The sequence below is a fragment of the Fusarium oxysporum genome, chromosome II, assembly GCF_013085055.1.
Source record: "Fusarium oxysporum Fo47 chromosome II, complete sequence".
Lineage (NCBI taxonomy): Eukaryota > Fungi > Ascomycota > Sordariomycetes > Hypocreales > Nectriaceae > Fusarium > Fusarium oxysporum.
In genome coordinates this window covers 3,363,755-3,387,309 of record NC_072841.1, presented here as the reverse complement: position 1 = coordinate 3,387,309, position 23,555 = coordinate 3,363,755, and the positions used below count along the sequence as shown (strand labels likewise).

Here is a 23,555-nt window from a genome sequence, read left to right as displayed (position 1 = left end):
CTGGGGTGGTGCCCCGTCTCGTCTCTGCCAGGGTGAGGTATGACACTGAGCTTAGCACTTAACAGCTTAGGGATTGGGATGGAGGTGAGACAACGGCAGAGTGATGGGTTTATAAGACAACGAGCATGCTGATCTATGTACGTCTTGATGGGGCAAGCATAGCTGCACGAGTAGCCTCTTCCAGTGACCGTAAGAAGTTTCGGGATGTTTATAGCCATCTGGCTGCGGTAGCCTGGACAATCGGTCATTCGTCTGGCCAAAACGAGAGCCCAAAACACTCAATGGCCACAGCCGATGAGCGACGGGTAACAGATACATGATATCATCATGTATCAGACATAGATTGGCGAGAAACATGGTCAGAAAATAACGAGGACGAGCAAGCAAACAAATCGTGCAACGACGACACAATCCCCGTTGGAGAGGTGATGATGTAGCCGTGGTGGATGATAGGGGAGGCTGGATAATAATTGTGGTCCATCAGATCGAGGCGGTGGTGGCTTTGCGGAAGAAGTAGAACAGAAAATGGAATATTAGGTAGTTATCGCATGGAATGGAATGGCCAATCTTTTCACCGCTTGCCGGACTCGCCGCTAAACTGTTCCGGAAGTCTCCCACGTGTTTCGGAGCCATCTTTCTCGTAAGCAAGTCGTGCGCCGTTTCGGAACATGACATCTTGTTTTGGTTTGGGAAGGGGAGATGGACCAGGGAAACAACTTAACGAGCGAGCGGGAGGAAAAAGGGGTTTCCCGGGCCCAAACCAAAGGTACATGTTAGCGCATTATGCCCTGTCACCCTGGCCTGGTGGAAGTTTGACAATACCTTAGCCACCAAAGTGCTGTATGAGCTTGCTGATGTTTATTAACAACATATCTAATAATTATCTTTTCCTCAATGCTATCTGTCGTGCGAATGGAATAGTTATGCATTCAGAATTTATTTATTTTTTTAAAAAAAAAAAGAAAAAAGAAGAAAAAAAGAGGAGGGAAAGCCGCTGGTGTGAATGTTTTCATACCATTATATCCACGGCCTAAAGCAATTAAGCTGTCACTACCAAATGTAGCATGAAAAGTCTCCCAACCCGATGCACCATGACAGCGAAAAACAATATGATTCGTGGTTCAGCTGGCGGAGCCTACGAGGCTCAGAGAACTCATCATCACCATGGTATGCCCTTGGGCCAAAGAAGCAAGAAGAGATGGCTAATGCTGTTCATACATAATAATTCAGCCGTGCACACAGGGCAGGCGTTGCTAAAAAGGGAGCACCATGGTTTCGGTGCTCTCTGCTTTGTGCTTGGGCCAAGGTCTGTTGTCTGACTAGCCCCAAAGCAGGAGACGACAGGAGAGCTGGAAGCCAATCGGTAGAGTCATTCCTTCTCCGCTGAATGGATTGATGCCGTTGGTTGGATTACATAGGTGAGGTGATGCCATCCATTGCTGGGGAGAGGGCGGCAACGCGCTTGTTGGCGGTCTGGGGATGCACCCAAAGAAACCTCAGGGCAAAAATCACAGATAAAGTTAGATAGCGATGAGTGGCTGGTTAGGGTTTGGTCGAGAGGGGAAACGGTCGTTTCTTTCTTTTTTTTTTTTTTTTTTTTTTTTTTACAATAACCTCGCGTTGAGAATACTATCTTTTTTTCTCCATCTCGTATAGCCGTCATCCAGGGGAAAACAATAGCAACAAGGAACAAGGGGTGTCATACAGTATCGTCGAGTCACATTTTGTATGGACGGATCAATGAATGCCACTGGCGGGTACCCGAGCAGGCGAGAGACAAAAGGTGAGGCTCGTTAATGAAAAAGGACGGGCCACGGGATGGGATGGCCATGGGTATCCGCGGTAGCAATTGAGTGATGGGAGGACTCGCTTCCTTTGGAGCCAGGTCCAGGAAGGACACCAGGGCTCGTTTAAGCTGGGGCTGTCTGGGCGTGACGATGCAGATGGGGACGGGAGATGACAAGAAAAGGTGGGACAAGGGGTGAAGGGCAGCTCCGGGGGAAGAGGAGGGGGCGTGTGAATTAGTCATGGGCGTGAAGCTTGGTCTGGGCGTTGACTCTGGGATCAACCGGCGGCCGGGGCTTAGGGAATGGAGACATGGAGCTGTGGAGTGGAGAAAATGGGACAGATGGATGATGATAGTGGGCTTGCATTTTTTTTTCCCTGGCGGTACCTTATTAGATAAGGTGGTTTAAGTAAGGAAGTACGTACTTTTTGACACAGATCAAAAGTGGAGGTGATTATGTACTACAGGTTGAGTGCTGGTGGGAGCTTACTAGAGCTTCAGTGGTATAATTAGAGACATCTCCGACCATTCATGAAAAAGAGACCTTGGCAGGATCTTGAAAATGTTAATACTGGCACATGTCGTGTTGGCCATGAGCATTCAGAACACTTCTCTTATGTCTATACTACCAGGTAACCTAACCTGAACCTTGAACCATTGAGGAATATCGCCTGGCTGGTCCATGGTTTTGTCAGAATACCGACACAACTCAGTTTCAAGTTTGGTACTTTTCGCTGCCTGAGAGTTGTCTGAGTCTTATACTTAGCCTGGTGGCATCTGTTTAAGCCAACAACGTGAGCATTGCTGTCACTTGGTTGGGAGCATTCTCCAGAAATTTACTCACCACATCCTGCATCCAAGCCTCAGAGGCATGTCAGTTTAAGTACCCATGTGACCCACGTTTATCACCGTCAGCTCCTTGGTGTCATATATGCCATTGAGCACAAAGTGTGTATGCAACCTAGGACACGCAAATGCGGTGCGACCACAAACCGATTGCATCCACATACCACCTACAGTACCCCAAATAAAAAAAAAATAAAAAGAAGAAGAAGAAAAAGCTACATCGTCGCCAGAAACGACTTACAGGCAATGCTACATCGCGTGAGGTACACACATATCGTGCTGGGAGGCTACCTTACGTTGTACAACACCAAATGTGTCCCAGTCTCAGCGCAAGATTTGGTCTTATTTATTTCAAGAACAGGTTGCCTAAAAATTCAAGGTTAATCACTTGTACTTGCATAGAAAGGCATGAAAGCGAAGAAGTCATATTACACGGATGGATAACATACCATCGTCATATGAAGAGAATGGACCTCGACGAGAATGAGATCACACAACATCGCAGCAATACTAGTCTCCAAACAAGGCTACATGCAGCCTCAATCACGCACCAGCCAGCTTCCGCTGCCGTTCTCGGAACGTTGCACCGTGACACTTAAGGTGCACAACAGAACAGTCAAGCGCTTTTCATTGTGATCTGATTCAGCATTGGCAATATGTGTGATCTGCAATGATTCTAGCCCTCAGCCCCCCCCCGAGCAGGCCTGGTAGCTTATAGAGGAGGATGGCTCAATTTACCAGGCCCCTACGCAGAGTTAGGCCAGACTGACACTGTAAAACACTCATGCCTGTGCCGGACGCACAACACCCACTCTACAGCGCCCATGTATGCGAACTTGCTTTTTCGTCGCTCTGTTGTCTGTTGTGAAGATCCGCTATCTCAGCAATCTTATTCGTTGATAATGCTACCAGGAGGGCAAGCCGCTACTACTCTGGCTTGCTCACTCGCGGCAGAGTTTAATTTCATGGCTCTCGCTTCGTTTTGTATTGAGGCATGAGGCTGATGCTCTGCTTTGTTCTCAATTGATTTCAAAAATCCATCATCTCTGAACGGTGACAAGTCGCACCGGGCCGAGCCTCCGTAGGTGATCCGACAGCCGGGAATAGGTATTCGGCAGGAAATAAACCTCGCGGTCCGGCAGCTGACAAGACGGAAAGTACCTTATCTAGGACAGACACGTATTTTCTCAATAGCAATCTATGGGTTTATGGAATACTAGCTCGAAATCCCACATTGATGGCATCTCTCGACATTCGATCTGAATGGCATTGTCTCGATTGCAAGAACTATCTGGTTGACGGGAGGGGTGGAGATCTGTCAATCTCGTCACGACCTAACGTTTCCAGTTCCATTGGATAGCAGAACCAGTACGTACACCTACGTAGGTGCTGGGACTACCTGGGCCTAGACCCTGCAGGACATGGATGGGCGTATTTTAGAGGACAGGAGACCATTCATCATTTCACCCAGGATCTGCCTAAAATCTCTCCACCTACAGATCGCGCCAGCTTTTCTTGGACTGCAGCCCTCTCTGCCTTTCTACCCCTGGCTAGAGTCCCAGCCTCTTCTTTTCCTCCATCGGGCTATGTTTCAAAGGAGCTCAACTCGCTAATTGGCGTCAAGATCAGTCGCGATATACATTACTACGGTGCTTTAAAGAGTTTTGAAGTCTCTAACCGAGTACACAGTCTTTTTTCGATCCTAGTTTCAACCTACTTTTCAACCTGCTTTTCAAGGAGGTTTACAAACACACACTAGACAATTTCTCCCAACTACCGGCCCACTATGGGGTCCATCGGCAACGACAGCTCATGTCTATTAGCGCGAACGTCAGGGAGCACTTAATCTCTCTTCAATCCCTGAACGAAAGGGTCTGCATACAGAGTCATGTGACTTGGAACGTGATGAGCTCTGAATAGTTCATTCAATAGTTCCTCTGGACGGATTCAAACACCTCACCAGGTAGAATTGACGCACATTGCATATTCGTTGCTCCTCTAGCTAGTCGAATAATAATGAAGCTAAGAAACTGATATGACACTCAGCACAAGGACACCACTTCCTTAGTCATACCAAGTCTAGTTCTTCTAGAATGATATTTGATAAGGTTTCACTCTTAGCACATCCAAACCGCTGCTAAGTGTCCGCTTGAGACAGTCCCTGAAGCTCATAACCCTTATTCACATCCTCGTCCTATCCAAGACTAGCAGGGTCTCATTTCTCGACTGCTGTGATATCAAATGTCAGTCACATTCCGACAATGAATACTAAGTGCAACACAGAATCACGCGCCACAATGAATTGTTACCTGTCCCTCGAGTCAAGAATGGCTGGCTCCAGCAGCCACAAACAGAAGCAAAACTCCCTTGCCTCGCTACGTAGCGCATACACCAGCACCTGCTGAGGAGCGCATACCGTCTGCTTGTCTCACCTGCAGCTAAAATCGCCTGGTCACAGTGATGCGATGTTGACTTGGTGTAATGATTCACAGTTGTGGAACAACAGTTGCGATGTTCTGAGACTGGAGGGAGGGACAGGCGCAGTGAAACATGGCCGTCAACCCGTATATGGGCTGTGAGTTTCTCCTCATCTAATACGGTAGAGTCCAGTCCTCCGAAAGTCTGGCATTCCTTCGGGATTGGATTTTGTGCGTAATCGGATTACTTATCTTATGTTGCCTTTCCTGACCGGTCTCTACGAAGTTCCAGAAGCAATGTTAACCTAGGGGCATCGTCGTCTTATCATAAGTGTTGAAAAGCTGGAGGCTTTGAGCTTCCCATGGCTGCTCCGAAGCCTCTACTAATACCTGTTGCACGTGCACCGCATGTCAGAGCTTTTCATGGAACTCACCCCTAAGTCTAAAGGGCCAAGAAGTTTGCCAGCAAGTATATGCTCAGTAGAGCCATTAGCAAACAGATGACACCTTACCCTTCGCGATCAGTCCTCAATGTTCTACGGACGATGAACTCTCGAACTGGACATCAGGGGCAGCGTGAAGAGTTGCTTTTAGTTCAATCGTCCCCCAACTGCCTTTTTTGAACGCAGTAGCTGATCTCATCCTGTAAGGAGATCCTTGCCGTCAGCCTTATACGAGGCCATTGAGCTTTTTAACTCTTCTACAAAGGCTTAAACAGTAAGACCCCTATAGCAGGCCATTATTACAGAAGTTAAAATTATATAAGGTTCATCTGCCTCAATGGCATATAATATTTATTATAAGATTAATTTTTTTTTCTTAAGTTATATTGACCTTATATTATATAAGATAGTATACTTACTTCTTTAGAAAAAAAAAATCTTAAATATTAAAATAGTAAAGATTCCTGTCGGTGGAGAGGCTCGAACTCTCGACCTTTGGATAACTCTGACTTCTCGTCAGATCAATCTGATTTCAGATATGAGACCAACGCTCTAACCAACTGAGCCACACCGACCGTTTTTGACGCTTCAAGTCGGTGAAAATGAAATACAATACGCTCGTGACATGCGGAGAGAGGTCAACAACCTTCAATAATGGACAGATGCCTATTGAAGACCGGTAGATCTCATAACTCTGTTGCCATTGACTCTTCGATGTACCTCTAAACGCTAGGTGCGCGCTGTGTTGATTCGGAGAAACGTGATCGGATTCTACGGGAGGTCACGCCGTGAGAATCATCACAACATCGGGAGAATTCGTGAAGTCAAATACGGAGTTTTGTCGTATTTCGGTGTTTAACATGGCCTCGGTGTTGAAAGGGAAGATGGTTGGATATTCAATTGACTGATGCTGGAGGTGGTTCGGGTTGTACCAAGAACGACAATGCATGATGGGAAAGTGTTGAGTCAATGGGCCACCGACCTACATGCACTCACCACAGTCATTCAATGTACCATGACAGTCAACTTCTTTGATTCCACACTATACACATGCCACTAGGTCAAACAGAAACTTAAGCAGCCTAGCATAATACATCTGAGATCCAATTCATACTGCGTAAATATAAAAGAGTCACGAGTAGGAAAAACAAAGAGGCAAAAAAGGAACATATTCCATATCTTCCATGAGTCGATCTTCAGGGTAACCAGCCCAGCAGGGCCAATGGCATTGTATGACATGGGCTACTGGGATTAACTTTTGAGCTGGACCCCAGCAGCCAGTGGCTAATGACCCCGCACCTCCAAAAACCACGCCTAATTGACCCCGCCAACTCAGTGCTCATCCTCCTGTATCGCTTCTGAGGCTCACGCTCGGCACAGTTGAGCTTTTTTGCCGCATGCGCTAACCTGTCCCTAGCTCACCACTTGTACTGTGGTGGCCGTCTTCGGAACCCGTAGGCCAAAAAAAACGGAAAATTTTCTTTGGACGAGAGGGACCTCTCTGGAGAGCTACTTCTACCTGGATCCTCCCACATGTTTTAACTCTCTTCCCTTCCTCCTCCTTCACTCACTCAATCATAAATCTTTAGAGAGACATCACACCTGTTTCTTTTCCCACACTCACCGATAACATTAACAATGTCTCCCACAAACGCCGAGTATGCGCTCTCTGAGTCGCACAAGGAGGTGAGCTTCCCCCCGCCATTGCCCCTCGTTCCACTGTTGAGGGTATACAAGATCGATTGACTCACACTCCTCTAGATGCTTGAGAAGTCTCTCCTCGACTCCGACCCTGAGGTCGCCTCCATCATGGTATGTCCTACTCAATTGAGTGTCTTGGTCATTTCCAGTCGACAATGACTTACGCCCGCTGCAGAAGGATGAGATTAAGCGTCAGCGCGAGTCCATTATCCTCATCGCCTCCGAGAACATCACCTCCCGCGCTGTCTTCGATGCCCTTGGTTCCCCCATGTCCAACAAGTACTCTGAGGGTTACCCCGGTGCTCGTTACTATGGTGGCAACCAGCACATCGACCAGATCGAGCGTCTCTGCCAGCAGCGTGCTCTTGAGGCTTTCCACCTCGACTCCGAGAAGTGGGGTGTCAACGTCCAGTGCCTTTCTGGATCCCCCGCCAACCTCCAGGTCTACCAGGCTATCATGCCTGTCCACGGCCGTCTCATGGGTCTCGACCTTCCCCATGGTGGCCATCTGAGCCACGGTTACCAGACCCCCCAGAAGAAGTGAGTTTGCCAACAGATCAGTCCTGGCACGCCTGTGGCAATATGCTAATCATACGAAAGGATCTCTGCTATCTCTACTTACTTTGAGACCATGCCTTACCGTGTCGACCTCGACACCGGCATCATTGACTATGATACACTCCAGAAGAACGCCATTCTCTTCCGCCCTAAGGTCCTTGTTGCTGGTACCTCTGCTTACTGCCGTCTCATTGACTACGAGCGCATGCGCAAGATCGCCGACTCCGTCGGTGCCTACCTTGTTGTCGATATGGCTCACATCTCCGGTCTCATTGCTGCCGAGGTCATCCCCACTCCCTTCAAGTACGCCGACATTGTTACAACCACCACCCACAAGTCTCTCCGTGGTCCCCGTGGTGCCATGATCTTCTTCCGCAAGGGCGTCCGCTCCGTCGATGCCAAGACCGGCAAGGAGACCCTCTACGACCTCGAGAACCCCATCAACTTCTCCGTCTTCCCCGGCCACCAGGGTGGTCCTCATAACCACACCATCACTGCTCTGGCTGTTGCCCTGAAGCAGGCTGCCAGCCCTGACTTCAAGGCCTACCAGGAGAAGGTTGTTTCCAACGCCAAGACCCTGGAGAACACTTTCAAGACTCTCGGCCACAAGCTCGTGTCTGACGGCACTGACAGCCACATGGTCCTCGTCGACCTTCGCCAGCACAGCCTGGATGGTGCCCGTGTTGAGGCCGTCCTTGAGCAAATCAACATTGCTTGCAACAAGAACTCCATCCCCGGTGACAAGTCTGCTCTCACCCCTTGCGGTATCCGTATTGGTACCCCCGCCATGACTTCTCGTGGTTTCGGAGAGAAGGAGTTCGAGCGTGTCGGCAAGTACATCGATGAGGCCATCAAGATCTGTAAGGAGGAGCAGGCTGCCCTCCCCAAGGAGGCCAACAAGCTCAAGGACTTCAAGGCTCGCGTCGCCAGCGGCGAGGTCCAGAAGATTAACGACCTCAAGAAGGAGATTGCCTCTTGGTGCAACGACTTCCCTCTTCCCGTTGAGGGCTGGCGTCTGGATGCCGGCATCTAAGATGCAGTAGACATGATTGCTCCTCCAAAGGTCATCCATCCCTCAACATGATGTGATGCCTTTATTCTCCAACACGCATTTAACATGGATGAGGCAAATGGCGAAACGTTCAACAAGCATGCATTTCATCACGGCGCAGATACCTAGTTTTTTTTTTTTTTGGTCAGGGCTTTTTTTCAGGTCGGGATATATAAGCATCCTTCAACACAAGATGGAATCGCTGGAAAAAAGGTAGTGGGAGTTTGGTTATGTTTATGATATCTGAGATGGTTATTCCTCTCTCTAGCTGTTTTGTCATTCTACCCACTGGGTTGGAATCAAGACCAGTTGGAAACGCACTCCACAATGAGTAGCATACAGCTAAATAAATTCAATGGCTGAAGCAAAGGACTCCTCGCCTTCTCTGGTTTGTGAAAGTATTCCGACTTGAGAACAGTACAAGTTTCGAATTGGGACCTCAGGCTTGACGCCCTTAGGTCGCCGTTAACAAAACCAGTAACTTCATACGTAAGCGGTGAGATATGGGCTAGCAAGGTAACAGCACCTTGAGGTCTTTGAAGATTCCGGACCAAGAGAAAGGTCAGAGGCTCATCATCCATTTCTACATATTGCAACTGCTGACACATCACTTGTTTGCTCAACATCACAACATTGGGAGCTTGCCTTCATGTTCAATCATCACTTATTCCTTTATTTGTTGCTTCTCAACCACATATCCCATTCGGTCCTGGATCCAAGACTTTCCATCCCATGAAATGACTGCTTAACCTTTTCGCCACCAGTCCATCCATCCAGGTTCCTTCTAAGAAAGAGAAAAACTACAACGAGGTCTGTATATGATGAACGCAACATCCTGCCATGCACCGCGACGTACTTGTGCCCATCCTCATTAATCCATTGGGTGATGACCTTTCCATACGCCGACTAGCCATCAAGAGTCAAACCACCCACATAATGCCTGCTTTTGGTTGTCCGAAGGAAATCATGACGGGAAAGGCACTCGCGCAACACACCGTGTACGAGTGGTGTAGTTAGGTAAAATGGCCTTTCGTCTTCTCATGAATCGAATAAGTAAGTGCTGTGCCAACCCCAGAGCTCCGAACAGAAACGACCAGTAAAGAGACAGAAACGCCTTGGATGGATGATTTATTGAGTGCTTGCTCATATGCAAGATAAAAAAATAACGACAAAACCAAAGACCAGCTTCAAAAGCCCACAAAATGTCTGCCGGGGTATGTAAAAGGACGTCAATACCGAATGTATGAAAAGTAGTACATGATTTATATGAAAAGTAAGTTGTAAGGCACTGGCACAATAGAGTGTGTGTTGGCGAGAGCGGGCATGGTATGGTGTCTATAGTCGACACCAAACTCTCGAATAGTTTATAGTTGCCTGAGGCTTTGCACGCCACTACGGAGCAATGCTTTCTGGGCTCATCATGCCGACAGTGTCGTCCTTGTCTGTTTGGCTGGCGTTGCCCTGACTATGCATGCTGTCCTGCCTCTCCATGCTTGGAGCCAAAGCAAGAACTGCAGGATTGGGGGCTGGGCCAGTTGCTGCAGTCATGGACTTCTTCTTGCCAGGGGTAGTACCTGGCGCGCCCTTTTCGGGTGATGTGTTTGCATTAGCTTTAGCCTCGGCAGCAGCAGCTTCCATCTTCTTCTTCTTTTTAGCGAGTGCCAATTGCTCCTTAGGAGATCGTTTCTGAGCGGTTACAATCTTTCCACTCGCGCCCAAACGTGGACGAGGTTTCTTTTGCTTAGTAGGCAGGTCTTCGTCCTCCACAAGGGGCTGATCGCCATTAGCGTGCAGCTTAGCCAGGAAGAAGTTCTTGACCAGGCCAATTTGGTCCTGAATGTTCTCCTTAGTGACTGGCTCTGAAGAAGGCAGTGGTTCGAAGAGATCAGTGGCTGCTTCGCCAGTCGTTTGTGTCTGCATCTGGTATTGGTTGCGAACCCTAGTCTGCAAAAGATGCAAGGGTACGGAGATCATATCAAGTCCCATCTCCTTATCCAGACCCAAGGCCCGGAAACCAAAGAAATCTTCACCGAGGTCCTCAGCAAAGTCACCACTAACGAACTGCTCACTGCCATCTTTGAAAGCACCAACCCCATCAGTTCCGGCATCTTGAGATAGAGCAGGTCGTAGTAGGTCAGTGAGATGAAGCTTCATCCGCTCATGTAGAGCATCCAACTTGGTGCTCAAACGATCGAGCTCATCCTTCGCGTACAATTCCAACGAACTGATGTCATGACCATTCTCGTCCAGGGTGTGGAGGATGACTTCCTCGGGAGTGAATCTGGGCTGAAATTTGGACCCCTGAGCATGCACCGGAGATGGCTTCTTTTCTGACTCGTTGTAAACATTAAAAGTGCGGCACAGCTTCTGAAAGTAATCTGATGCAACGCTAGTGAAGGCGTCCATGGCTGATGGCTGAAGTTCCTCGAATCCAGTATGGTAGAGGACTTTGGCAATAGAGCGCTTGAGGGCGTTTTGGCATGTTTCGGGGGCCATTACAGGGCCATCATCGCTGATGAAATGAGGCTCAATATCCTGTTCCACGAAGGGATCCGAGTTTGACTTGGGAAATTGGTTTGTATACACCTATATCACATTAGTAAATGGGCAGCATCCATCATGGTTTTGACATACCTGAGTTTGAACTTGCATCTGCTTGATAACCGAGATCCTGGTTGCGAGTTTCCTTGTCTCTTGAATCTGATGAATATTCTCATCCATCTTCTTCGTCAGACGACTTGTTGGTGCTGTAAATGATCCAGGTGGCACCAGGCGTAGAAACTCCTCGTGCTGGTTGATAACTTTCCCTTCTCCATCTTCGACCCATTGAAGTTTGGGGTGAATATCCGGTATGTTGCTCAACGTATCATAGTAGTCGGGTATCACCTTAGCCTCTTCTTCCTCAATTTCCTCAGCCAGAGTCTCGGTTGGCTTTGTTGCCGAATCTTCCGAAGCCACAGCTGTAGAGTTTGCTTGAGAATGAGTAATGATACCTTCTGCCTCTGCCTCCCTTTGTCGCTTAAGGAATCGACGCATACCAGCCTTGGAGCGAACGAGTGCAGGGGCTTCGGTGTTGAACTTGTTGTCCTTGAAAAGCTGGAATCGCTCCTTGGCAACCAGAGCTCGATCCTTCTTAGTAGTTTGCTTCCATACTTTGTACTCTTCATCCTCAAAAGCCTGCTCGGCAGCTTCACCAAATGCTGAGTTCAGTGCCAGGCCATTGATACTTGGCCCATCGATGTCCATGGCATCGGCGTTGCTCCCCATTCCGGAATGGCCGTTGACCCCGCTTGGTGTGAGCGAGCCGGCAATCAGTGGAGTCGCAAAGCCATTGCTGCCGTCAACCTCTGAGCCCTCTCGGACTTTTCCTAGAAGCCCATTTACTTGAAGAATGGGCTTCTGATCTATTGCCGGTGTGTCCTCTTTCTGATCGTTTGGAGCCTTTCGTGCCTTGCTTGTCCCCTTTGCGCCAGCTTTGCGACCTCGTGAAGACATAATGGGCTCGTCATCGGAATCCTCTCCAGCGTCGTCGTCCCCACCATTCTGTTTTCGCCGTTCTTCTGCCTCAACCTCTGCTCGAGAGCGGATGACAAGATCTGGTATCAATGGAATAAGTTTCTCTGCTTCCTTTCTCATTCCATTGGCCATGCGTCGTAGAGGGTGGTTCATATCTTGGTTGTACCTGAGGCAATTGTCCCAGATCAAGTTAAGATCCACAACGAAATCAGCCTTGGATTTGTAAGTCAGACTTTTCAACTTCTTGGTCATTGTGCCGAGATCCATGGGGTTTTTGATGACTATAGGTAGATTAGTTTTGTCAGCGGCACGAGACTGTTCGTGGTGTCTCACAATTGTAGTAGTCTGGAGCATCCCTCTTGTTGACTCTTGTCAGAAAAGGAGTGGAATATTCCGTATGCGCCTTGAGTTCTGTCAAGACCTTTTCTAAAGCCTCGTACAATTCCTCCTGGTTCACATTCTCCTCGCTGGCCCATTTACTCCTATTCTTACGGACCTCGTTCATCAAGAGCCGAAGTTCGGCATCAGAGGCGCGAACCTGATCTCGCTTCATGTCGATACGAGCGATGAGATGTTTCAATGTTAGGCTAGAAGCGCCGAGATTGGCGCTACTGAGTGACCCTTGGTTTGGGACAGCACTATGGTTATTAATTGGATGATGGTTGTGATCCATCTCAGCCTGGAGCTGCTTCTCAGAATCTTCAAGTTGTTGTTGTTCTAGCATAGCGGCATGGTCATTTTCCAAGGTGTGAAAGATGGTGTGAAAACTCCTCCGAGCGGCAGCTTCGGTAGCTGTACGAGCTTCCTCAAGTTTCTTGATGGCATCTTCACCATCTTTATCTTTCGACTGTGAGCCATCTTGATCCTTGGATTTGTCACCATGCTTGCTTGGTGATGTCACCGAATGAACAGGTGAGCTCCCTGATTTGGATGGCGACAGTAATGTATTAGCAGGGGCTCCAGCAGAATGAGGTTTTGATGCTGATTGCGAAGGCTCGTCATCCTCTTCGTCATCATCATCGTCGTCGTAGTCGTCTTCATCGATGGTGCGCTTCGCTTTCTTTAAGGGGGGTTCCTTGATTGGCTCGTGGTCGGTCGTGGGAGGGATAATGTTTGCGGAGGGGGGCGGAGAACGTCGTAGAGCAGATATCGCGGGATAATTATATGAACCATCTTCGGAGAAGAGCAACGCGACCTTGTCCTCAGTCTTGCGATATAAATCCGCAAATAGGGCGCGTCGGTTCTCTTCCTCGATGTCAAGTGGTGCCTCAGGCATCAGCACACTTGGATTATCAATAGGAGTCTGAGTTCGCGCGGGGACATCATCGAGATGCGATACGCTCCTATTACTGTTGGTATGGTGCAAATAGGGAGGCTGCCAGGCGGGCTGGCCGTTGGTGATGGACATGATGGACCCAGGGCGATGGTAGCAACAACGGGGCGCGAGTCGCCATGCGCAACAAGATGCGCTCGCGTGCGGCGGGACCGAGGGCGATTGGTGAGCTCAAGACCACATGGGACAAACGAGAGGCATCGGTAGAGATGGCTTATAAAATTTGTTGATTATATGGCACGTGGAGGGTGGTGTTTTGATGGATCGCGTTCTGCCGTTTTGTCGTCTGTTCAAGAGGTGAGGTTGATGATTTGGGGGGAGCCTTGTCTGGTACCTTTCCCGAAGCGGAGAGTTTTCCCTGAGTGAGCGCGCACTGGGCCGACTCGTGGGGGAATCTCGCGGGGGAGAGTTATGGGTACTAAGGACCTGAGGATGCTGAGGTTATAGGACTGGTCAGTGTAGGTGATTGGAGAGTTGTTTCGAGTTGCTAAATCCTTCTCTCTCCACTGAAACTATTGATCGGTATGCCAATTCCTTTGTTTGATTGATTGTTCGGTCTTCGGCACAGATTCCCTTCTCATCGTTTATCCACCATGTATTCCGTACCTACAGAGGACCTGCTTCGGCCCCGAGGACGGAGCCCATGTGTCTTTGTCAGCAAGTCACGTGTCAGAAACCAAGTCTTGAATTATGGTATGCGAATTCTGCCTGCCCTCTTTAGGTAAGGTACCTACGAGCAGGTCGAAAATTCTTGAAGTCAGGCGACGTCTAGGAGTTCAACTTTTTGCATGTCTATCTTCAGATACCATTATAAGGAACTCAGCACAGGCTACCTTGTATGAACCGTGATCTTATATCGAACCCTTTCATCAAGGGGTGTATTACTAGTGACGATGAACATATGCAAACAATGCAATACACATCCTTGTCTCCACAACCATGAATGAAGAACAACGCCATCTTTCTAGATCACCCCAGATATTATCTGTAGCCAGTGATACACAAGATCGAGGAGTATGAGGGGGGCATGCCTGCATCTGTGACTGTGCCTAGCAAGCCCAAAATGGGGCCCCCAATGAGATCACCAAAGTATCAAACTCCATGTTGTAGCCTTACAACCTCCCGAGGCGTGAATGATGATGGTGTTCCTTGAAGCAGCGTTGTATCGGTCCAATGGCGAGCTATAATCCTGGTTGTCTGTGTAGTTTCCTTAATTTCTATATGATCGTACAAATAATAACAATCTGAAGCCTCATGAAATCTCTGGGATCAAAGGTTGAAGAAGCGATCTACTGCAATTCGGCTTGAGGGAGCAAGAAAACTTCTGACTTCAAACTCAGGTGCCAAAACAAAACCGTCCAAAGGCCTATAGATTTATGGTAAACTCACTTGAGTCTTTTTGTCGCTTGAGATGGAGGTCTTCAGTTTTCTTGCACCCCTTGCTGGGGTCTGGGGTAGCACAAGTGTCCACGTTGCACTCTTCTTAATCCAATGGAATGGATGATCTGGCAAATCCCTGTTAAATCAAAGTTGATGCACTGCCACAGTTGGACGAGCCCCGCCACAAGGGCTATCGTCGTCACTGAGCTCCCAACACGGAGGAGAGCTCCACGCTTTCATTTTCTCCAACTACCTACCTACTGCTCGGTCAAAGCTCTGAATCCTAGACTTCCACAACGAATTATTACAACCTGTCCGGCTTTGCTTTCATAAAAGAACAGACATTTGTTTCTGGCAAGGCGCCACGTTTGGAGAACCGAGTACTCTCTTATACGAAATTGGAAGTTAAAGGCTCCATTAGACTTATCAGACTCAACTCTAGTTACTGGACTCTTCATGATGCGAATACGACTCCCGGTTGCAGGTACGTCATGGCGTTATGTCCGACTCGCCTCAGTGTTGTCAATGGACTGCCGTCCCACTCTAGGATCAATTTTCAGAACCCAAACACAGAATCATTGACCATGAATAAAACTAATAGCTTGCTAGGCGTCTTCCTGCTCCTACTCCTCATTGCCGCCTACGCTGGATTGACTTCAATACAACTTGGCCAATATGTCAACGACAAGGTGTTGCACTTCACCACCTTCTTTGCGCTTACCGTTGTGTTTTACTGGGTTGTCGATACGAATCGAAGACGCGTTATGAATATGACTTTGGTCGTTTGCACAATCGTTCTTGGTATCGGTTCCGAATTCGTCCAAAGCTTCCTCGATAACGGTCGGGAGTTTGATCTATACGACATTATTGCAAATGTGATAGGAAGTTTGTTAGGTGTTGGCCTTTGCTCGTGGTACCACAAGCGTATGCTCGAGCGCAAGCGACGTAGACGTTACAGTGCTGTTCCTGGCGAAGAGCAGGGTGATGTTGAGCTCGGCGAAGGCCACGAGTCTGGGGTCATGGAAGGGAACAGCCGCTCTCAAACATTGGAAGAGGAGGTGGACAACTGGGACGAGAACCAGATCGACGATGACTGGGACGAGGACGAAGCACACGAGACTTCAACCAACACTCAGGCGTTGGAAACTAACGCGGACAACGGTGACTTGGGAGATACAAAGAAGCGAATGGACTAACAAGACCGATGAGCTTAACTATGGTCATGTAAAGATACTTTGCCACGACTTATGACTGGATGGCCCCGCACGATTTATGTTCAACTTGATACATTGTGTTTGATCGCTTGGTGACTGCTTGGTATCGGAGGAGCCAAACAAGAATATCCATTATTCTCCCATATTGAAAATGATATCAACGCTGAACTGTCCTAGGCATTATTCCCACCTTGACCCCTCTCGTTCTGATATGGCTAAATTACACATCTCATGAATAGTGCCGACTTTGGGAAAAGTCAACTTCCAGCTATAATGGCAACTGCACGGAGTATGACTAGCCCACGATGGAAGTATTGCTCCACAACCCTTGACATTTATTCCTTTCCTCTATCGTGTCGCGCCATCCGATGGGTTTGGCGGAGGAGATGCAGCTGTACAAGGAACAGCGACAGAATCACAGTCGGTGAGGGGACCATGCTTGAAAGAAAGTGCGGATTTCCAATCCCTGATATACAGCAATTCCGTTTCTTGACTGAGTTTAGTTGGCTCTTTAGAGTCAGGGTGAGTATCTCCGTCAGAAGTAGATGGGGTTATCACCACTGCTGATATTTCGAGCATAGGTTCTTCGTCAGCAATAGATGAGGCTACTAGTTCCGCTAGTGTTGTGGCCACAGGCTGACCATCGGAAGGAAATAAGTGTGCCAAATGCGGTGACGCTTTAAGCTTGTAGGGAGTCCGATCTCTTTCCGGGTCCTGGTGGGCGGAACCTGAAGCTGACGCTGACTTCTGGGGAAGAGGAAGACCATCTCCAACTGCTCCATGTTGATTAGAAAGACGACGAGGACGAGAGGCCAGATATGCAGGCTCAGGACGCGTTCTGCTATGCCACTGCCGGTCGTTGATATAGGCCATGGGCACTTGCGGTATCGTTTTTTGGTAAGGCGGTCTGCTATTACTTTGGAATCCTCGGGGCTGTCTATCTCCTGACAAGTGCTTCCCAAATCTATTGGAACTTACTGAGCCCTGAAGACGAGCTTTTATCTTTGAAGACACGACGGGGTCAATGGAATACAATAGGGGCAGCTGCTCAGAGGATTAGGTAGATAACTTTGAGAGAAGCTGTCTCGATCAACGAGAAAACAGGGCATTTTCGGCTGAGAGAATTACGAGAAGGGTTTTCAAGGTCACTTCATATCTAACAATAAGAATGAAGTAGAAGTTGAGTTTCGGGAGTCTAAGGTAAACGGTGATGGCCATCTTTGGTAGGTAGGTATTTCGTCAATCTCGGGACGACTGAAAAGCTTTTGTGAACAAGCTTTGCGATAATCACTTACGTGTTGGCTTTAGGCGTTTATCATACTAATGTGAAGGCCTCTACAATCCGGTCAGGCCGCATGTACCTAGGGAAGATCACACTGCATTTTTATCGCGATTCAATCCGAGCCTGAGAAGACTATTGGACCAGGGGTTTAACATGACTCATCGTTACTGCCCATCACTCACATCGATGCGTGTTCTTGTGAGAGCTTCTGTTCGAGTATGCACCAGGCACAGTCCTTGAGCGAGTTAGAGCATATTGATCGCTTTTCTAACAACTCTGATAACTGAGGAAAGTTTTAGCTAAATGCTTGCGTAAGGTTTGACTCACCTTCATGCGAGTCTCTGGCTAAAAATCACCAGCTTGTCGTGCGAGTGATGATGGAGCCTTTACAGCGTTACGTAAACTCAAGAGATTGGTCACTGGAAGGAGGATAGGAAAACTGAATGCTGCGAGGCGGAAGTGATTTATATAAATCAATAAGACCAATGTAATCATCAAGCTTGTAATCATTGTGTTACTTTGGAGAAGGGTACTGAGAATACACCGTACACTTAAGTTTATTCAATGACGTATAAGAGGCTGTCAAAATATGGGAAATTCGATTATAAATCAACATAGAGAACGATTCTAAAGAAGAAAAAACAAAGCGCCAACAACAATCAGTGCAAAAGGAATACACTCCTGTCAGGCATTGTTAGACTATCTCGAGACAACTGCAATCGCATTGCGAACCAGGGGGGGGGGGAACCCGTCTTTAGAGAGAATACAAATGTATCACACTCCTACAGTATAGTATATGGTGACTGTTTCTGTAACCTGTCTCAGAAAGACGGGAGAGGAAGGCTTTACGGTTTGAGTATTTTATCATGGAGGTGAGATACAGGTCAAAGTCAAGGTGAGTGCCCCCACCTTCACCGTTGACCGAGCCAGGTGAGACCCCACTGACGAAATGCTCCAAGTCGCAAAACCCGCCCACGCCTGACCCCAGCTTCATACAGCTACCTCGTCTCGCCCGAATACCTAAAGTGACACTGACAAAATGGCGTCAAAGGGAAAAGAGGCAGCGCAAAGGTAAGAGACCAAAGAAACTCAAACCAACCTCTCATGAATTGAAGACACAAGCTTACTCCCTCCTAGTAAAGATGCTACGCCAACAAACCCACGGGGCATCCCCTATGCTCCGTTCGTCGACAAGGTCGAGGACTATGTCTCTACCCGTGACGACGTCGAACCCACTCTACGAAGCTTCCAAGAAATGATATCGTGAGTCAAATTTTGTCGAGAAGCTTTAGGACGACGCACGCCCTCAAATGCACGCTCTCTTCAGCTTGCGATATAGGCATTGGCGCTGACTCTGGATGGTGGGGTAGGAAATACCAATTCATGGAGATGAACCTACAGAAGCGAATGGGTGGCCTCAAGGAGAAGATCCCGGATATCCAGAAGACTCTTGACTCGGTCAAGTTTTTGAAATTAAGAAAGGTGTGCACGTGCAGCGCATTCTTGGACAAAGCAGGACTGATGCTCGGTGTAGGATGACGACGAGGCGATAGACACGACGTTCGAACTTAATGACACCCTGTACTCGAAGGCGAAGATTCCTGCGACAGAGGAGGTCTACATCTGGCTAGGAGTAACGTCCCCTTATCGCCAAACTTAGCAGCAGGAAGCTGACATTCTGCAGGCGAACGTGATGCTCTCGTACCCCATAGACGAGGCAGAGACACTATTGAGTTCCAAGTTATCCACGGCAAAGACCAGCTTGTCTAACTGCGAAGAAGACTTGGATTTTCTCCGCGAACAAATTACGGTAAGTTTGAACAGCCTTCACTACGAGGGTGGGTTATCGCTGACTATGCCGTAGACAATGGAGGTTGCTATAGCAAGAGTTTACAACTGGGAGGTTGTGCAGAAGCGAAAGGACAAGGTCGAGGAGGAGGAGGAGAAGAAGAAGAAAGGGAAGTCCCAAGGCGAATAATTAAAAGAAGAGGTCCTGCTGGTATTTGATGTGTCCATGAAATGTTAAACTGCAAAAAGTAGAGCAAAAATGAGAAAAGTAATAAACTCTTTGCCAGCAGAGTTTTGTTGTTTTGGTAGATTATGAAAATTAGCAAGGGATCCAGCACACCAAAAGTATCACACGAATTGTTAGGCAGGCGCTCTGCTTCGAAAGAAATACATAAATTCGATAACAAACTAAGAAATCCTGATGTACGCAGGCACAGTAGGCAAGGAGTTATGAAGCTACCTAATAAAAGGGACCTATCTGGCCTTGGTGGAGGAGCTGAAGTGCTAGGAGCGGCCCCGGATTGGCTGTCAATGACCTGCACATAGGCTGCCCGATACTCCGATAATCTCGATTGGCGCATGCAAATTGTTCCCGCAGATGCAGATGGAAATCGAACTTTGCAACTTTGTGTACGTCGCCGCAGATATCACAACTCCCGCACTTAATTGCTACGCTATATACAACCTTCTTAGCTGTGTCATAGGCTTTGAAGAAATGGGCGAGAAATGCTGAGAAGTGCAACCCGGGAGCTGAGGCGAGGGTGGCACTTGTCGCGAAACGTGACAACCCAAACCAAGGTGAATATCAAAAGCCGAGTTTTCTTTCTTTTTTACGATGTAAAGCTTACAACTGACTCTTCCAGTACGTTTCGCGCCTCAACTCAGCCCAAACCCGCCGATATGTGTCCTCTGTGGACGCACTCGAGGCCGCCATAGTCAACGGCCGTCGTGCCGACGACTATCAAAAGCGCCCCAAGAAAGTGCTGCCCAAGCGCTTGTACGATCCGAAGAATGTTTTTAAGTTCTCAGACTTCAATGAAGACAACGGGCACGGGCGAATTGAGCGACGGCTGAGGATGCTCAAAGGCTGGCTAGAGCAAAGTCCTGCAGTTCTACTTCGTAAATATCTTGCTCTGGAACAACCGTCTCGAGAAACGCTTTTAGAAATCGCCGCCATCCGAACTGTGCGCCTTCCGGTCGTCGTGATTCAAATGCACCTTCGACATCAGGTGGAAGCCGACCCCGAAAACAACCGAGACCTTGCCCAAGCGCTGCCAAACAAGTCGGAATGGGAAGCCCTGATGAAGACCCTTGAATACAGCGGGAATACAGAGGAGCGACTGAACGAATATATGAGTATACTTTTCGCCAAAACCGACGAAGACCGATGCCGACTATTCTTGGCAGATATGTCACCGAAACCCGTCTTCATGCTGAACTATCTGCTGAGATTGGGATCGAGCATTAGCAAAATCTCGACTTTGGACCACCTTTTGGAATATGTTCAAGAACGGTTACGTGCTACGACTGAGAAGGCTCGCAAGATGTCTTGGGGTAGAGGGCGTGCAAGCAGTGAAATGGAAAGATTCACAACAGAAGACTTCATGATCATCATGGAACGACTTGCCTTCCACTGTCGTCGCATCGAAGCAAGGCGCCTGATTGTGCTTGCCGATATAATGGCGGAATTTATTTTCAACTACAAAATAGGTTCTGCCGAACAGACGTACTGGATGAGATGCAAGTACTTCAATGCCGGCCTGACCGCTATTGCCCGGAATAGCGGATCCGGGCCGCAGCATTCGTCTGTACCCTATGCGTACGTCTGGGAGGCTCAGCGTACTCTTCTGAGAATGTCTGGCAGTCTCCCGGAAGCCCTTTTGGTAGACAGAAATGCGTTCCGCGCAATCAGAACTGTGCTATCCGGGATGCCAAAGAACAGAGACGAGATCCACAACGCCACACGGTATTCAAAGTCATGGCCGCCATATCTGCGGCCAGCAGACGGGATGGACGAGGCCATGGAAGCAGAAGAGAGCTGGTCTCGCGTTGTCCGGGCAGGGATGATGATGCAGGAAGCAGGATTCTCCAAACAGGAGACTGACAGCGCATTGGATACTCTGCTAGGCTTAACCCCTAGTGGTACTCCAGCAATTCAGCAGCAGGTCAAAGTAGATCCGAAGCAAGACCTTTCGGCTTGGCAAGCATCAATCATTGCGACACGCAACGCTCATGAAGCATGGAAGCAGTTCTGCCAACCTCCAAAAGCTGGCATGGCTCCTGGACTGCCAGAATATGCAGCCATGTTCCGGAGATCATTTGCTCGTGATGCTGATCCAGAAAAAGGCACCTTACCGGGAGACAATTCTCTGAGCCATCCTACAAATGAGGACATGAATTTGACAGAACTGGAGAAGCTGCGACAACAACCCCCGACACCTCAAGAGCTGTATGAGATGATGAAATGCGAGGGATTGCTGCCCGATGAACACATTCTTCACATTCTAGTGGCAAACGCCCAAACTCTCCAAGAAGCTCATCGTTATCTGCGAGACGGAAGCACAGAGCATCAAAACTACGCTCACTTGTTGGTACCCGACCCAACAGCTGACATGCTGAAGGCTATTCCCTTACCATTGTTCTCGGCGTATGTGGATATGTTGTCCAAGACAGTGCACCCTAAAGGCAGTAATCTGATACGCGCCATTCGGCTCGCAGAGCTGCGTGTGGGTCGCAGGAACCAGAACTGGCTACCTCATGTCTGGGCACCTATCATGAAGAATGTTGGGCAGCATCATTATGGTCTGAAACTCACCCTGGAGGCACAGCTTCGTCTGATAATACACCTTGTAGATCGTATCGACGCCGTGCAGGGAATGACTCTATTTCTTTTCAACAGATTTGTGAGAACCCTGCGGAAGATTTTGCGAAGAGAGCTACAGGTGCTGGCGAGCGCTGTAGAAGCCAACAACACCAATTTCAACTTACTTGGCGCCCTTTATTGCAGAAACGCCGAGGAAGACGGTGCCAACACCGTGATGGACACGGAGACAAGGAGCAACTCAGCTCTGCATCTATTCCGCGTTCTTATTTCACGTATGAAAGGCTTCTATCATGCACTTGTTGCCGAGGAACAAGAGAGGCAGCGGCCAGAAGCAGAACAAACTACAGATCTATCGTTTGTGGACATCATGCGATCACGGCGAGATCCCGTGTTGGCCCCCTTCGCTCACGACCTGATGCAGTCACTGGCGTTTGCTGGGGAGTATAATGAAATGGCTCAGTTGACAATGTGGCTCATGATGGAATGGGGCCCTCTACAGTCACAAGAAGACGAGATGATAAACATGGAGGTATTACCTCACGACGTGGACATGCTAGAGACTCTGTGTGCGTATCGTGCGTTTGCGGAACCCATGTTGACGGACGAAGTGCGCAATCACGTACGAGACGTCCGATTCCAGATTGGGATCTGGCAATGGCCAGGTGACCAGATGGTACAGTCGTATATCCAGGCCAATGCCGTTCACGGACATGAAGAGTTAACTCGAGTTCTCAAGTGGGCTCGCATCCGAGAACACAATCGACAGAATCACCTGCTCACGAATGTCGACGATTTAGACTTGGACGCCATTGAAAACAAGCATGAGACTGCAGAGCACCAGTTTAGCACCCATGAAGAGTCTAGAAAGAGAACAGCCCTGCGAAGTGGTGAGCAAGGATCATTGCTGGAAACCTAGGGGTTTGGTTTAATGTAAACAGAGCATTGATGGCGGCATTTAGGCGCGGTGGCGTTTATCGTATATGTATAGAATTGTACAACATCCATGATGAAGGCGTCTGTTAGCTGAAACGACGGTAGAAAAAGAAGCAATGAAATTTCAATGTAAAAGGGATCTATCTATTTAGTAGCTTAAGGGCTAAGAGCTGAGCCACGGTCCATGGATTTGGTTGATTACTTTTCTTACCTACGCTACTAACGGGCGGCTATCACCAAATGATGTAGGGACCCAAGACGATGGTTCTGGAGGTCATCTATTCTTGACTAGCCATTCAGGGAGGAAGCATGAAAGGGGAAATGAGAAGGGTTGATCAGGTCTAGACCGTCAAGGCCAACTATGGGTCGACCAAGCCTAAAAAAGCATGATTTTGGGAAGAGAACAGAAGAGACGACCAGGCCGGACCAGAATCCAGATATTATCCATGAGGGTATCACGAAACCCTGTAACAAGCACTAAAA

At 48.4% G+C, this 23,555-nt stretch overlaps 6 protein-coding genes and 1 non-coding gene across 7 annotated transcripts; 4 read left to right on the top strand and 3 right to left on the bottom strand.

Moving 5' to 3' along the window:
- Positions 1-5,957: 5,957 nt before the first annotated feature.
- FOBCDRAFT_t47 lies at positions 5,958-6,067 on the bottom strand. The gene has a single exon. It is a non-coding gene; the product is annotated as a tRNA-Met (tRNA).
- A 920-nt stretch (positions 6,068-6,987) lies between these two features.
- On the top strand, positions 6,988-9,166 carry FOBCDRAFT_215375 (serine hydroxymethyltransferase). Its single transcript, XM_031173959.3, has 4 exons — positions 6,988-7,178; positions 7,254-7,304; positions 7,369-7,733; positions 7,794-9,166. Exons 1-4 carry the CDS (start codon positions 7,131-7,133, stop codon positions 8,782-8,784), a joined length of 1,455 nt encoding a protein of 484 aa, XP_031050744.1. The 5' UTR covers positions 6,988-7,130; the 3' UTR covers positions 8,785-9,166.
- A 905-nt stretch (positions 9,167-10,071) lies between these two features.
- Positions 10,072-13,726, bottom strand: FOBCDRAFT_288592 (uncharacterized protein; the record flags this gene model as incomplete). The annotated part of the gene is made up of 3 exons (XM_031173957.3): positions 10,072-11,388; positions 11,437-12,599; positions 12,652-13,726. The coding sequence occupies 3 exons, from the start codon at positions 13,724-13,726 to the stop codon at positions 10,195-10,197; spliced, it is 3,432 nt and encodes a 1,143-aa protein (XP_031050742.2). The 3' UTR covers positions 10,072-10,194.
- A 1,764-nt stretch (positions 13,727-15,490) lies between these two features.
- FOBCDRAFT_269518 (uncharacterized protein) lies at positions 15,491-16,227 on the top strand (the record flags this gene model as incomplete). Its single annotated transcript, XM_031173956.2, has 2 exons — positions 15,491-15,515; positions 15,641-16,227. 2 exons carry the CDS (start codon positions 15,491-15,493, stop codon positions 16,225-16,227), a joined length of 612 nt encoding a protein of 203 aa, XP_031050741.2.
- Positions 16,228-16,593: 366 nt separating this feature from the next.
- Positions 16,594-17,118, bottom strand: FOBCDRAFT_197152 (uncharacterized protein; the record flags this gene model as incomplete). The annotated part of the gene is made up of 1 exon (XM_031173955.2): positions 16,594-17,118. The coding sequence occupies one exon, from the start codon at positions 17,116-17,118 to the stop codon at positions 16,594-16,596; it is 525 nt and encodes a 174-aa protein (XP_031050740.2).
- Positions 17,119-18,518: 1,400 nt separating this feature from the next.
- FOBCDRAFT_215369 (tubulin-binding prefolding complex subunit PAC10) lies at positions 18,519-19,671 on the top strand. The gene is made up of 6 exons (XM_031173952.3): positions 18,519-18,598; positions 18,665-18,790; positions 18,898-19,009; positions 19,062-19,160; positions 19,212-19,337; positions 19,392-19,671. The coding sequence occupies exons 1-6, from the start codon at positions 18,567-18,569 to the stop codon at positions 19,503-19,505; spliced, it is 609 nt and encodes a 202-aa protein (XP_031050737.1). The 5' UTR covers positions 18,519-18,566; the 3' UTR covers positions 19,506-19,671.
- A 257-nt stretch (positions 19,672-19,928) lies between these two features.
- FOBCDRAFT_215363 (uncharacterized protein) lies at positions 19,929-23,252 on the top strand. Its single transcript, XM_059609407.1, has 2 exons — positions 19,929-20,113; positions 20,179-23,252. Exons 1-2 carry the CDS (start codon positions 20,042-20,044, stop codon positions 23,053-23,055), a joined length of 2,949 nt encoding a protein of 982 aa, XP_059464184.1. The 5' UTR covers positions 19,929-20,041; the 3' UTR covers positions 23,056-23,252.
- The last annotated feature ends 303 nt before the right edge of the window (positions 23,253-23,555 follow it).

What these genes read in the sequence shown, in the direction of transcription:
- FOBCDRAFT_215375 (XM_031173959.3), top strand. Translation starts at nt 7,131, where the DNA reads ATGTCTCCCACAAACGCCGAGTATGCGCTCTCTGAGTCGCACAAGGAG. An exon ending in TCTCTGAGTCGCACAAGGAG is followed by an intron (nt 7,179 to 7,253) that starts GTGAGCTTCCCC and finishes ACACTCCTCTAG; the next exon opens with ATGCTTGAGAAGTCTCTCCT. An exon ending in CTGAGGTCGCCTCCATCATG is followed by an intron (nt 7,305 to 7,368) that starts GTATGTCCTACT and finishes CGCCCGCTGCAG; the next exon opens with AAGGATGAGATTAAGCGTCA.
- FOBCDRAFT_215369 (XM_031173952.3), top strand. Translation starts at nt 18,567, where the DNA reads ATGGCGTCAAAGGGAAAAGAGGCAGCGCAAAG. An exon ending in GGAAAAGAGGCAGCGCAAAG is followed by an intron (nt 18,599 to 18,664) that starts GTAAGAGACCAA and finishes ACTCCCTCCTAG; the next exon opens with TAAAGATGCTACGCCAACAA. An exon ending in AGTTTTTGAAATTAAGAAAG is followed by an intron (nt 19,010 to 19,061) that starts GTGTGCACGTGC and finishes TGCTCGGTGTAG; the next exon opens with GATGACGACGAGGCGATAGA.
- FOBCDRAFT_215363 (XM_059609407.1), top strand. Translation starts at nt 20,042, where the DNA reads ATGCTGAGAAGTGCAACCCGGGAGCTGAGGCGAGGGTGGCACTTGTCG. An exon ending in ACGTGACAACCCAAACCAAG is followed by an intron (nt 20,114 to 20,178) that starts GTGAATATCAAA and finishes TGACTCTTCCAG; the next exon opens with TACGTTTCGCGCCTCAACTC.